This window comes from Lissotriton vulgaris, chromosome 5 (genome assembly GCF_964263255.1).
Source record: "Lissotriton vulgaris chromosome 5, aLisVul1.2, whole genome shotgun sequence".
Taxonomy (NCBI): domain Eukaryota; kingdom Metazoa; phylum Chordata; class Amphibia; order Caudata; family Salamandridae; genus Lissotriton; species Lissotriton vulgaris.
In genome coordinates, this window is record NC_141693.1 from 459448913 (window position 1) to 459462437 (window position 13525).

The 13525-nt window shown below is 43.7% G+C and overlaps 1 protein-coding gene across 2 annotated transcripts in view; it reads right to left on the reverse strand.

The window, feature by feature from the left end:
- Positions 1–13525, reverse strand: part of VPS13D (vacuolar protein sorting 13 homolog D) — a 2754556-nt gene that overhangs the window by 1941865 nt on the left and 799166 nt on the right. For both annotated transcript variants that reach the window (XM_086921894.1, XM_086921893.1), the window contains exon 26: positions 6453–6672. In XM_086921894.1, coding sequence (XP_086778020.1) covers positions 6453–6672 — 220 coding nt within the window. The remainder of the gene's footprint in view (positions 1–6452; positions 6673–13525) is intronic.

The window sequence follows — 13525 nt, forward strand, 5'->3', positions numbered from 1 at the left end:
CGCCCAGCATTTTAATAATCTAGACCTGTGTTTAGACCTGTGTTTAGGCATTTTTAGGTTGCTTTACGTTTTTAATGTAATTTGTGTAATTTTAAAACGGAATAATTGCACCAGTCTGTTGAATTGATTCTGCGCATACTTGCACTTCACTTACCCTTCCACATTAGAGGGAATAGGCATTTCGAATCGGACTCGTCCTCGAGCACCACCCGCCATCTTGGGGCTGCCTCGGGACGCGTTCTAGCTCTTCTCCACTTCCGGGAGAGAGCTACTTAGTCCTCTCTCACCAGGATGCGCAGCGGACGTGCGCAGCGGGCGCGCGCCGAAGACGCGCCTAAAACAAGCCCGTCTGCGCCCGTCCGAGCCAGCTCCGGGCCCAGGGCCACCCCCCCTGTCCATGCTGCCATCCATGATATTACACCAACATTAACTTATACCTCCGGCCAGCTAAGAGGGATGAACCCTGGGTTAGGTAGGTCTTGCAAGAAGCTTTCGCCTCCTAAAGACCTTACTCCCATAGTGTCATCTTGTATGGGCTGTCATTATACCCTCCCGCTGCCTGTACTTGCAGCTAATCACACTTTACATCTTCCTCCAATTATCAAGGCTCATTCTCGAACTGGTCAGTACTTCAGAGCAGCACTTATCAACTCTCGCTCCCTCCCTAAACATAGTCTATCTATTAGGGATTGTATTATTAACCAGGAATTGGATATTCTGTTCATCACCGAATCCTGGGGTGACGAGGCCTCTGGCCCTGACTTCGTCTCGGCCACCCCCGAAGGCTATTGTGTCGTTAGACAAGATAGAACTTCTGGGCGAGGTGGTGGCTTAGCCATCATCCATAAAGATGCTTATCGGACAAAATTTGAGCATATTCCAACCCCAAACTGCGAAGCTATCGCGTTTGTTATTAATCTCACGCAGAAGCAAGCTTTTAGAGGGACATTGGTCTATAGGCCACCGGGTCCCCGAACAAAATTCTTAGCTGCGCTCGCAGAGATCACTGAAGCGGTCATAGGATCCTTGGATTATACTATCCTTGGAGATTTTAACTTTCCGCTGGAAGATATGGAAATTAAGGACACAGCCCAACTTATTACAGACATGCAAGCAATAGGAATGCAACAGTTGGTAAGGGGTCCCACGCATGAAGCGGGGCATACACTGGATGGTCTGTTTACAAATAATCCAGGCATTGACCTGATAGCAGTACTACCATTGGTATGGTCTGATCACCAAGCCATCATCTTTAGAATTCGAGCAATACAATCTAACCCCCCCCAGACCAAAGCCCGGTCATCACTGGGAACACGAGCCTGGAAAAATGCCGATATTCCACATCTCTCAAATCTCCTTAGGACTTCGGTCCCGGAAAGTTCTTGTGATCCTGAAAGTTTGTCCACTAACTTTCAGGGATGGTTACTAAAGGCAGCCAATCAGGTGGCACCTGAGAAATCTTATTGCCCAAATAGAGTTACACCATCGGCCCAGTGGTTCACAGAGGAGTTGCGTCTCCAGCGTCAGTATTGTAGAAGTCTAGAAAGACGCTGGAGAAAGCACTATAGTCCCTCTGCTAAGCAAATTTATAAAGATGCTCTGGCGATCTATAAGAAAGCTATCATCACTCAAAAAAACACATTCTTTACTGGTCAAATTGAACAGGCCCAGAACTCAGAGAGGATGGTATTCCAGGTGGTGAATTCTCTCTCTACTCCTCCCACTGGCCCTGCAACTGAGCATTCTCAGGAATTCTGTAACTCGCTGGCTAATTTTTTCACCACCAAGGTAATAGACATTTATTCCATTTTCCCACAGCTACCGGCGGAAATTAGGACTGATCCATCCTCCCATTTGGCTGTGACCCATCCTTCTTTTTCTGGTTTCAAGCTAGTGACAGAAGATCAGGTCAGCATACTAGCTGCCAAGATCAAATCGGGTTCTCCGCTTGATCCATGACCTCCTGATATTATGAATCAACTCTACAATACCATCTCTCAGCCGCTTATCACCATTTGTAATGCCATCTTCAAAACAGGCGTCTACCCGGAGATCTGGAAGAAGGCCATCGTCAAACCTTTGCTCAAAAAGCCTTCCTTAGACCCCACTGTTACGGCCAATTATAGACCCATTGCTTGCCTTCCCTTTCCCGCTAAAATCGTAGAGGCCATCATGACCCAGCAGCTCTCAGAGTTCATCGAACAACACGAACTCTTGGATGATACGCAGTTCGGTTTCCGGAGGGGACACGGAACCGAAACAGCGCTGATAAAGGCCTCCGATGAAATTAGAAACATCTTGGATTCGGGAGGAGTAGCAGTGCTCATTCTGTTGGATCTCTCGGCGGCCTTCGACACGGTCGACCATGCTATCTTGGTCGACTGTGTCACAGCCCTGGGGATTAACAATTTGGCCAAAGATCTTATAGCTTCTTTTTTAGCTAACCGCAAACAGGCAGTTAAACTGGGCAATTATTACTCACCGACTTCTAAACTGCCATGCGGGGTCCCCCAAGGATCGTCGTTAAGCCCTGCTCTTTTTTACATTTATGTTGCAGACTTGGCAAGGGTCATAAAATCTCATGGGATGCGCCTAACTACTTACGCTGATGACACCCAACTTGTGTTGAATCAAGGCACAACATGTCATAAACCGATCACCGCACACAAACCATGCCTAATCTCACACACACACACCTGTCCCTGTTTCTTCTTTATGACCTGTTTTACGAGGAGGAGGTGCCCGTTTTTATTAGGGGTCCGGCGATATCTGATGAAAGTTCTGGGCCTTGCCGGGTAGTTGATTATGGGCTGGACAAACTGAAACGTGGGCTTGTCATCATGACTTTGCTTTTCCTTTGTGGCGAAAATATGTGAATGGTTTACGGTAAAATAAGGAATGTTTGCCTGAAGCATATTATTTTGTATATAAGGAGAAGTCTGGCTTTGTAATTTCGAGCAGTCTCCTGAGAACATACATGCTGTTGTACGTCTAGGATACCTGTTACTGGCTGCAGCCAATAAATACGATCTTTGACTTCACCAAGAAGACTCTGTGTTTCTGTAGTCTGAAACAGGAAGGACCCGAAGTCTTTGGGTGTTCTCCCTGGCACCGCTGGGTTCTTGAAAACCCGGTACTTCATTTCTTCTACATCACAAAAAAATGACATTTCGGATATTTAATACCTTGGCATCCATAACAGTTGTTCTAGCTCGTGCTGCAGGTAAAAGTTATATTATTTGCATACAAGGCCGGACTGGCCAAGCGGGAAATTTCCCGGGAGGTTGGAGCCCCAGGAGGCCGGTATTGACACTTGGAGGCCGGTTTCAGCCTCCTGGAATGATCGTGCTCATACCAATCCCGGCCGCAACTTGAAAGAGTTGCTTTTGTTCTAGCGCACATTAGTTACAGTTCAGTAAATTCGGTATAATCTGCAGTGCATTGTGCGACTCCCCCGTTCAAAATCCAGTGGTTCTGCCCGACTATCTCAGTCTTGGTCAACCCTCCTGTGTCAGTTATAGTACCCTTTACATACAAAGCCACTTGAGACATTTGCTCCACTTGTGTATACTGGGTACAATTATTTCACTGTTTGCCTTGAAATGACCCTGAAAAAGGATTTAAAAAAGACCAAGTAAAAGATTTAAAAAGCTTTAATATTGTTGAATGCAAAATAGAAAAATAACTTACATAGCGCACAGCTATCCGAAGGCGACTTGGTGCTAGCCACCACTAATCCCAAAAGGACAAAGAGGGATTTTAGCCACACAAATCTGAAGTTTGCTGCTGAAGGATACCTTTGGAAGAAATGTCATTCCATTTTTAATTCTCAGAAAATATGAGTAGTTCTAGAAAATTACAGCAGCTGCGGATTGCCCAAAATACTTCTGGAATTCCCAGTTAGTCAGCTGCCTGTGTAATTTTGCACATGTGTAAATGTGCCTTGCAAATGCAGGAGTGCTGACAATGTTTTCTCTTTGTTTTCTCTGAGATTAGTAGTAACTAACACACACACACACACGCACACACAGGATTGCCCAAAATACTTCTGGAATTCCCAGTTAGTCAGCTGCGTTTTCTCTGAGATTAGTAGTGTCTCTCTCTCTCTCTTTCATTTTAAGGCAACATTGCCAGGGCTGCATTGGGTTCCCAGTCCGGTCCTGTTTGCATATGAGATCTTCTCTGCACCCTTTTTTTGTTCTGCTCAGTCCCCATCTCCTTTATTTCCTAACTAAGGGTGAGCGGGAAATCCGTTACGCCCGCGGATTTTGCAGATTTTTGGGAAATCCGCAATCCGCGAATTTTGCGGATTTCCTGCAAAATCCGCAAAATAAAATCCGCGGACGTAACGGGTTCAAAAGTTGAACCCCACTCATGGAACTATTTTACAATGGCGCCAGCAAGCTGCCAGCGCCGTTGTAAAATAGTTACAAAGTTAGCTTGCACAGGAACCACTAGATAAAACGAAGCAGGTCCTGCTTTATTTTATCTAAGTGCTTCCTGTGCAAGCTAACTTTGTAACTATTTTACAACGGCGCTGGCAGCTTGCTGGCGCCATTGTAAAATAGTTACAGCTCACAGCTCACTCAAGGGACCCCTGCGCCCTTCGGGGCGATTGCATAGTAACACACACATGGTCGCTCGAACTAGTTGATGCTCAAATTCAGTGACTCATTCATTAGCCCAAAAACAATCGTGAGCGTCGTCGAGGCTGGACAGGTGTGCCTTCTTCCCAAATCTACTGTGGAAAATCAGCTGTGATGCTGGATAGGCTTTGCATCCTTGACTTTCACGAGCGCAATACCTGTGCTGTTCCTGTGACCAGGAGCTTCTTTCTCTTCATCTGCTGAACTGATCTTTCTCTGACCGTTTATACACACAAGAGGCACATACACTACTGGGCACATTGTGTTCGCACGGGTTTCTGCAAGGTCGCGAGCGTTTTGTACAATTTCGCAATTTGCGAAATTGTACAAAACCCTCGCGAACTTGCAGAAACCCGTGCGAACATTAAAAAAAAAAATCCGCGAGAATTTGCGGATTTTTGCAATCCGCAAATTCGCGGATTGCCAATCCGCAAAATCCGCCCATGCCTATTCCTAACCTCTACGCTCCTCCTATATTAGGCACTCTGCTTATTTTGAGACTATTAAATCTCTCTTGTGAGTCTTATCATCTCCATCTTTGCTTGCTGGTCACCACCTTTCATGTTTGCTTTCACTTTTACACTCCTACTTCCCCTTGATATACTGCCCACGTCTGTACCCGTCCCCTGTTCTTTCTTTACTGATTGCATTTTTAAGTATTCATTGTTTACTGTAATGAGCAGCCACATTTTCCCAACACTTGAATTCAGAGCTGGCTCTGGAGAGGTGCAACTGGTGAAGCCGCTTCTGCCGGTGGTGGGTGGGATGTGGGAGGGGAAGGGTCAGGGATCTGCGTCTTGATAAGATACAGGTATTTAATGTTCCTGCTGGAGAGAGATTGGAGTTTTGATAGTTGCAGGTTCTACTCATAAGTAGAGAAGTGAATTAATATGCCTGCTGCAACGAACGTGTACCACACAAATCACAAAAAATTAATTTTGTGTGGATCACTCAGTAGGTTACTGCTTTTTTTTCACAGAGATTTCTTATTTTACTGTAGTTCATAAATTACGACACTAGTATAGCACAGTGAGCTATGAACTGTCATCAAAGAGTTGCATGCAAAAAGCATGGTATAGGTTAGGACGTTGTAGTTTTCCCCCAGTCTTATTATTCTAATGTTGCTAAAAAGGGTTAATTTGGGTAGAAATGCATTCTTCTTATTAAAGCCAACCACGTGGCATGTTTTAAATCCAGAGTTTTTGCTTCTCCGGATCAAACACTCTTAAAATATACTGCCTACTAGTATCGGTGACGCGATTCCTACACCTTGTAATCCTCATTGTCTTATGTAACATTTCCTATAGACTGATTTGCACACTCATGATTCATTGACTCTGTATAATTGTATTGTATTATATTTGTATTTATATAGCGTTTACTAAGCATGACGAGGCGTCAAAGCGCTTTTTCGTCAAGTAGCACGCTACTCCGGACGCCATAAAGGATTACTAATGCCTGTGTGATGTAAAGTGCTCTGACACCCTACACTGGCATAAGCAGCACTATAAAACAAATGAAATGCAAGTGAGAGGGGCTATGGAGAGATAAGGGGCACCAGTGAAGCATGGTAGTGAGGGAATTCATGGAGAAGGAGGTTTACGCGGGCAGGAGGGCGCCAGCAAAGATTCTCGAACTGGTCGCCACCAGTGCTAAACCCGGCCCTGTCTGAGTAAGTACTTGCAAATGCACAGTATCGAGGTGAAGCAACTGGCCACTGTCTTGAAATACACTATAAAGAAAAATACTTAATCGTACAAGGTGCTTTTTTCCAGCTTAAATAGCATACTTGAATATTTTCCTTACCTGGACTGTCGGGAATATCCAAAGCAGGTGAATGAACTAGCTTTCCCTCTGGATTAGTTAGCGTACTGAGGATAGGCTCACTCTTTAGCTTTGCAATACCTGTTATGGAAGAGGGCATCATGAATAACCCCTCCAATGAGGAAACAACAACGTTGTGCTCCTCAGCACTTGCTGTCTTTTTCACATTATGGTTTGGACTTTCTCCAAGTGAAGAGAAATTCTGTTGAAAAAAAAGAATGTTTAACTTAGTAGTACATTTGAAAGCTCTTTTAAACCAGCCTTTTAAAATGCAATGAGGCCTCGTCATGGATAAATATTTTTGTTTGCAAACAATTGCTTTAAAAAACTTTTTCCAAGAAGATACGGACCATAAAAGATAGACTTTGTCAGAAGAGTCCGCAAAAGTTCTTGCCATAGGTATGTACCGTTAATGGAGGAACACTACCCCTTTTCCTCCTCTTCAGCAAGCGCATGCACTGTCTTTAATGGGAATGATCAGGAAAATTTGAGGCGGATCTGTGCTTTTTTAGGGGACTGAGGTTAAGTTATTTATCCTACTGGAGTATTCTATGTAGGTGTTTGCACGAACAAAAGTAATTACAACAAATTCTGTACAATATGATGATGCCAAAAACCTAACTTGTGTAAAACAAATCTAATAATAAATTCAATAGTCAAATATGTTTGTTTTAGTTATAAAACATAAAAAAGTTAAAACTTTACACAAAGTAATTAAGTACACAAACACATTGGCCTACGTTTGCAAGCTATTTCACACACAAATCGCTTCATTACTCTAAAAATGGTGAATTATTAAATTACCTTGATTCACTTACAATGATAACTGTGCTGTATCTCATAAGTAATCCTCTAGTTCAAACAATAATGATCCATCAAATTACCTTGAGTCACTTGCCATAAAAGTGAAATAACTAATTACAATAATAAAATCCATATTGACATTAGAGATCTGTACAGATAAGTGCAATAAATTGGTACAATAATTTAACAAAACAGATAATTAGGTCAGCCTCAGCTGTAATATATTCCAAGTCTACTTCGAAAAACATCTAATCCTCCTTTATTTAGTATGGTTCATAACATTCAGTATTTAGAAACTGCTTATAGACAAAGGGAGTGGGAGATTTCATCTATGGCACAGCTTCCTTACAGTCCCCTATCTATGTGGAACTAAAGATGGGCACAATTCAGATCTTTTGCTAAGCCAAATAGGCAGGACAAGTTATGAAAAAATAAGTTGCAGTTTCATTCTTATTTTTTACCAAAAAAGCACAGTTCAGATTTATTGTACGTGCCTCCCCAAGAGCTAGCAATTTTAACAACTAGGGAATTTTAAAGAAAGCAATTTTTCCACCCGTATTTCACATGAAACTTATTAGATAAATAATTTGACAGCCCTTTCTTAAAAAAAAAAAAGTCAATGGGATGCTGTCACTTTAAGCTCATGTGATCACAATAGCTGGCTCCTAAAACACCATCGATACTGCTCCTTCAAAGCTATGGATAGATGTTTAGACAGAGAAGCAATCTATATAAAGGCTATACAGACAGAGTGAACAGCACTGAACATACAAAGCATAGGCATGTCAATAAGTGTTTTTCAGGTCTTCTGAGAGATCTAGAAACACAGATTTATAGGTTTCGCAGGCGGAATAACTTCATATCCTCAACCACAATACTAGGGATTTAAAGCTGATGTACAAATTATTAGCCTTCGGTACTGATCGCTATGATGGATACTCTATCTACCAGCAGATTTCTCACCTCTTAAATTTCATCAAGCCGCCAAATTCAAGCCACAAAAAGTTAAACATGTCTCTAGCACCTGAACTACTTAAGAAAACTGAAACCTTTCATCTCAGAGGCGGATCTCAAATTGGCTATCCAATCCTTAGTTATCTCTAGGATTGAATATGGCTGCACCACCTTAGCGGGCTTACCAAAAATGTCCACAGCACCATTGAAAGCATGCCTAAACGCTGCGGCAAGAATTATCACCGGATCCAGGAAATACGACCATATATCGCCACACTTGAAAGCTTTAAGTTGGCTACCCTATGAAGCAAGAATCCAAATGAAGATAGCTTGTATCACCCATAAAGCGCTACACCACAACACCCCAGGATACCTAGCGAAGAAACTCCAGCTATCGGGAGGGAATCGACCAGCGAGGAGTACTGAAGAATTTCTACTACGGCCAGCCTTTTTCCACAAGAAAAAAACCTATGACAGAGCGTTCTCAGGAGCTGCCCCCAGAATATGGAACTCAATTCCTCCTATCATCAGGAAGATCCAAAATGTGGCAGCATTTAAGCGAGAGTTAAAGAGCTTTCTGATGAAGAAATACACTACCTAGAATAGATCAGTCACGAACTGACAATGAACTAAATATCATACTTGTTTACACACTCTACCTATGATAGAAATATATCCACCTCTGACTTTATTTATCATCTACCTCCTATCATCTACCTCATATTTGTTGTCAGTATAACTGTTGGACATATTTGTCTACCTAGAACAGATTAGTCACGAAATGTCAATGACCCAACTAGTCTTACTTGCTTACACATTTTCTTGTGATTGAAGTATATCCAACACTGACTATATTTATTACCTACCTCTTATCATCTACCTCATATTTGTTGTCTGTATAACTGTTTGATATATATGTCTTTCTTCCACGCCTCATATGTTATTCGTTCCGATGCCCGTATAACTGTCTGATATATATTGTCTTTCGCATACGCCTATATGTTAAGCGCTCTGATACCCACGGGTCTTGTTCGCGCTATACAAAACTTTCTAATAAATAAATAAATAAATAGGTGGAGATCAACTCTAGGGACCCAACAGACAACCACAAAACCAGAGAAACACAGCCATAGTGTCAATTCCTTGTCTGTTTTTTCAACACCCATGAAGCGGAGATGAGGCCAACAAGATTGATCATTTATACAGTGCATCAAAACTGAAGAATGACATTGTGGATGAACTTAAGACCATTCCTCTGAATGGGGTGGCGGGTGTTATCAGTAAGTAACCTGCAAGTAGAGAATCCAATAGAAAGATTGTTAGTGGCTGTAAGTAACTTGATCTTCTACTGTACATGTCTAGCTGTAGAGTCCTCACCTGCGGAATCCATACCAAACCAGAACCTCCATGGTGGAAGGTCTGAGGAAATAGTCTAAACAAGAAGTCTTGCTAAACAGATGAGGCAAAGTCTACAAACTTCAGAATCAAGGCAGTAATCTTGGGGAAAATGTGGACCCAAGACCATACCACAGCCCGATGGATATTTAGAACAGGAACACCTCTGGACAACCTAGAGGAAGCAACCTTCACCATGGTGGAAAGGGCTCTAATGCCCTCGGCCTTCATGGCAATCTGCGATTTAAATAATGAGGGTTATTGTGGGCCCACCACAAAGCCTTGCCGGGCTAAAGAAAGCATAAATTGCAACATATTTGAAAGGTGCCCCTTAAGGACATCCACTCCCTCCCCTATGCACAGAGAAACAAAACAGAACCAACGTCCAGAATACACAGATTTTTGTGGAGGGGTGGCACTCAGACAAAATTACGTTCACTACTTCCACTGGTATGTCGAAGGTACTGAAATTGCTCTGCTCAGTCTTCATGCATGAAGATGAAGACTTAAGAAACTTGAGTGAAAGACCTTCTCCTCTGATCTGCATACCACACCGTCCTAGGCCATTCTGGGGTGGTAAAAATAAATCAGCGCCCAGTTGTGACTCATTTTCCTTTCAAACCAAAGCATTACCTGTATAGGAATAAGTGCATAATGTAGTAGAAAGTCTTGTATCGGACATAACACCTCCCCATGAGCTCTGTGGTGCAATCCGGAGATAGCAGAACAGCTGGTAAATCATATTTACGGCCATGTAGAAGAAGTCCTCCATAGGAGTGCTCCAAAGAACAAAGATGTACTGAACTACCTCCGGATGAAGCCTTCACTTGTGTTCAAGGCCCAAAGGTCACGAATGGGATAGAGACCTATACCAAGATGCAGAAGAAGGAAGTGCTGGACAGTCTTCTGGGACAGTTCCACTGCCCCCTTTCTCATCAAAACGGAAACCTCTTGCTTGGGGGTGGGACCAGAATTGTTGTAAAGGAAGGGTGTTGCCATATATGACTATCTGTAGGACCCATGGCCCACAAGTGCCCCTTTGGGATCAAGTTAAGGAATATGCTACTTACCAGTATGCATCTGTTATTGGCATGTAGGGCTGCTGACATTCATATCTGTGCATAGATCGCCGCCTAGTGTTGGGTCCAGATGATTGCACATTGTTGTCCTGGAAGAGTCTTCGAAGTATTACGAGATAGGTGGCTCCTCTCTCGGACTACAGTGCGCATGGGCATCCTCTCCATCCCCAGATTGTTTTTCGCCACTGTGGCAGAGATGGAGTATAGTACAGTAAGAGATGTCCATGCAAAGAATGAATGCTGCAGCTGCGACAGGCACCGGGGAGGCTGGTGGGCGATATGAATGTCAGCAGCCCTACATGCCAAGAACAGATGCATACTGGTAAGTAGCATATTCCGTTCGAGGCATGTGGGCTGCTGAATTCATATCTGTGCATAGAATGTATAGCAGTATCTCCCTTAGCGGTGGCTATCTGTGTCAGCTGCAGCAGTCTGGAAAAGAGTTTTGAGAACAGCCTGTCCTACAGCAGCTTGCTGTTTTGAATGTACATCTACACAATAGTGTTTTGTAAATGTATGTGTGGTTGACCATGTGGCTGCTCTGCAAATTTCGTGTAAAGGAATATTTCCTAGGAAAGCCATGGATGCCCCTAGCTTGCGTGTGGAATGCGCTCTAGGGGGGACTGTTAAGGTGCGTTTTGCCTTTATATAACATATTTGTATGCACTTAACTATCCATCTGGCTATACCTGATTTTGAGATAGGGTTACCCTTGTGTTGTGGTGAGAAGGCAACAAACAATTGTTTCGTCTTTCGAAATGTTTTGGTTCTGTCTATGTAAAATAGCAGAGCCCTTTTGACGTCAAGGGTATGCAAGGCCCTTTCAGCTACTGTTTGTGTGTTCTGAAAGAACACTGGCAGTTCTATAGTTTGATTTATATGGAAATGTGATCCCACCTTTGGCATGAACTTAGGGTTTGTTCTAATAACTACTCTATTTGCATGTACCTGAATGAATGGCTCTTGAATAATTAGGGCTTGCAGCTCACTAACTCTTCGAAGCGAAGTAATGGCAATAAGGAAAGCCACCTTCCAAGTAAGAAATTGTAGTTCGCATGAGTGCAGTGGCTCAAAGGGTGGTCCCATTAGTCTGGTTAGAACAACGTTTAGATTCCAGACTGGTGATGGTGGGTGTCTTGGAGGAATTACGCATTTAAGTCCTTCCATAAACGCTTTAATTGCTGGCACCCTGAATAGTGAAAGGTGTTGCCTGTTTCGCAAATATGCTGCTAACGCAGCTAGGTGTATTCTGATGGAAGAAAAAGCTAAATTGCAACGTTGGAGGTGCAATAGGTAGCAAATGATGTTTTGAGTGGATGCATCAAGCGGGTTAATGTCATTGTTATTACAGTAAATTATGAAACGTTTCCACTTTGCTGCATTGCATGCTCTGGTAGTGGGTTTCCTTGCCTCTTTGATAATATTCATGCAGTCTGGAGGCAAGTTGAGGTACCCAAACTCTAGGATTTCAGGAGCCAGATCGCTAGGTTCAGCTGTTGGGGATCTGAGTGTTGGATTTCGCCATGGTTCTGCGTTAGAAGACTGGGTGTTAGTCGCAGTCTTTGATGAGGCACCACTGACAGTTCTAGGAACGTCGTGTACCATGGTTGCCTCGCCCACGTGGGAGCAATTAGGATTACCGTCAGCGAATGTTGGCGCATTTTGCGTGCCACCAGCGGAATTAGTGGAGCTGGGGGAAAGCGTACGCAAATTTGCCTGACCAGTTCATCCATATCGCATTGCCTTGCGACTGCGGATATGGGAACCTGGCGGCAAAGTACTGGCATATTGCGTTTTCGCTTGTGGCAAACAGATCTATTTCCGGATGTCCCCACTTCCGGAAGAATGGTTGGAGCACTTTGGGGTGAATTTCCCATTCGTGCATCTGTTGGCTGTGCCTGCTTAGGAGGTCGGCCACTTGGTTGTCTTTGCCTGGGAGGTGTTCTGCCATGAGAAAGATGTTCCTCTGAATGGCCCATTTCCACATTGCTTGAGCTAGGTGCGACAGCTGTGGCGAGTGTGTTCCTCCCTGTTTCTGAATGTAATAAATAGCTGTCATGTTGTCCGTCCGGATCAACACAGCTTTGTTGCGTAAGTGTTTTGCGAAAGCTTTTAGGGCTAGAAAGATGGCCATCAATTCTAGGAGATTGATATGCATCTTTTGCTGTAAAGTTCAGAGTCCCTGTACTGTGTAGTGTAGGACATGGGCTCCCCATCCTAGTAGGGATGCGTCCGCTGTTAGCAGTATTTGTGGGACAGGCTATTGGAACAGTCGGCCTTTGCAAAGGTTTTGTGGATTCTACCAATGCAGAGAGTTGTATGCACGACTGGTCACCAACACTAGGTCTTTTAATTGCCTGTGAACCTGGTTCCACTGCCTTGCTAGGCATTCTTGTAGCGGACGCATATGTAGTCTGGCGTGAGGGACTATGAATATGCACGAGGCCATCATGCCTATTAGCTGCATAAACACTCGAGCTGGTAGTGAGTGTTGGGGTCTGAACTTTTGTATTAGCGTCTGCATTCCCTGGACCCGTGCCGTGTTGGGATATGATTTTGCTGACAGTGTATCTAATGTTGCTCCCATGTAACGTTGGATGTGGGAGGGTTGTAGGTGTGACTTTGGTAGTTTAGTGAGAATCCTAAACTGTGCAGTAGGTGTATGGTCTTTGACATGTTGTTGGCACATTGCTGGGCTGTTGCCGCGTGTATTAGCCAGTCGTCCAGATAAGGGTACACGTGTATGTGTTGCCTTCTGAGATGTGCTGCCACTATAGATAGGCATTTGGTGAACACTCTTGGAGCTGTTGTCACCCCAAATGG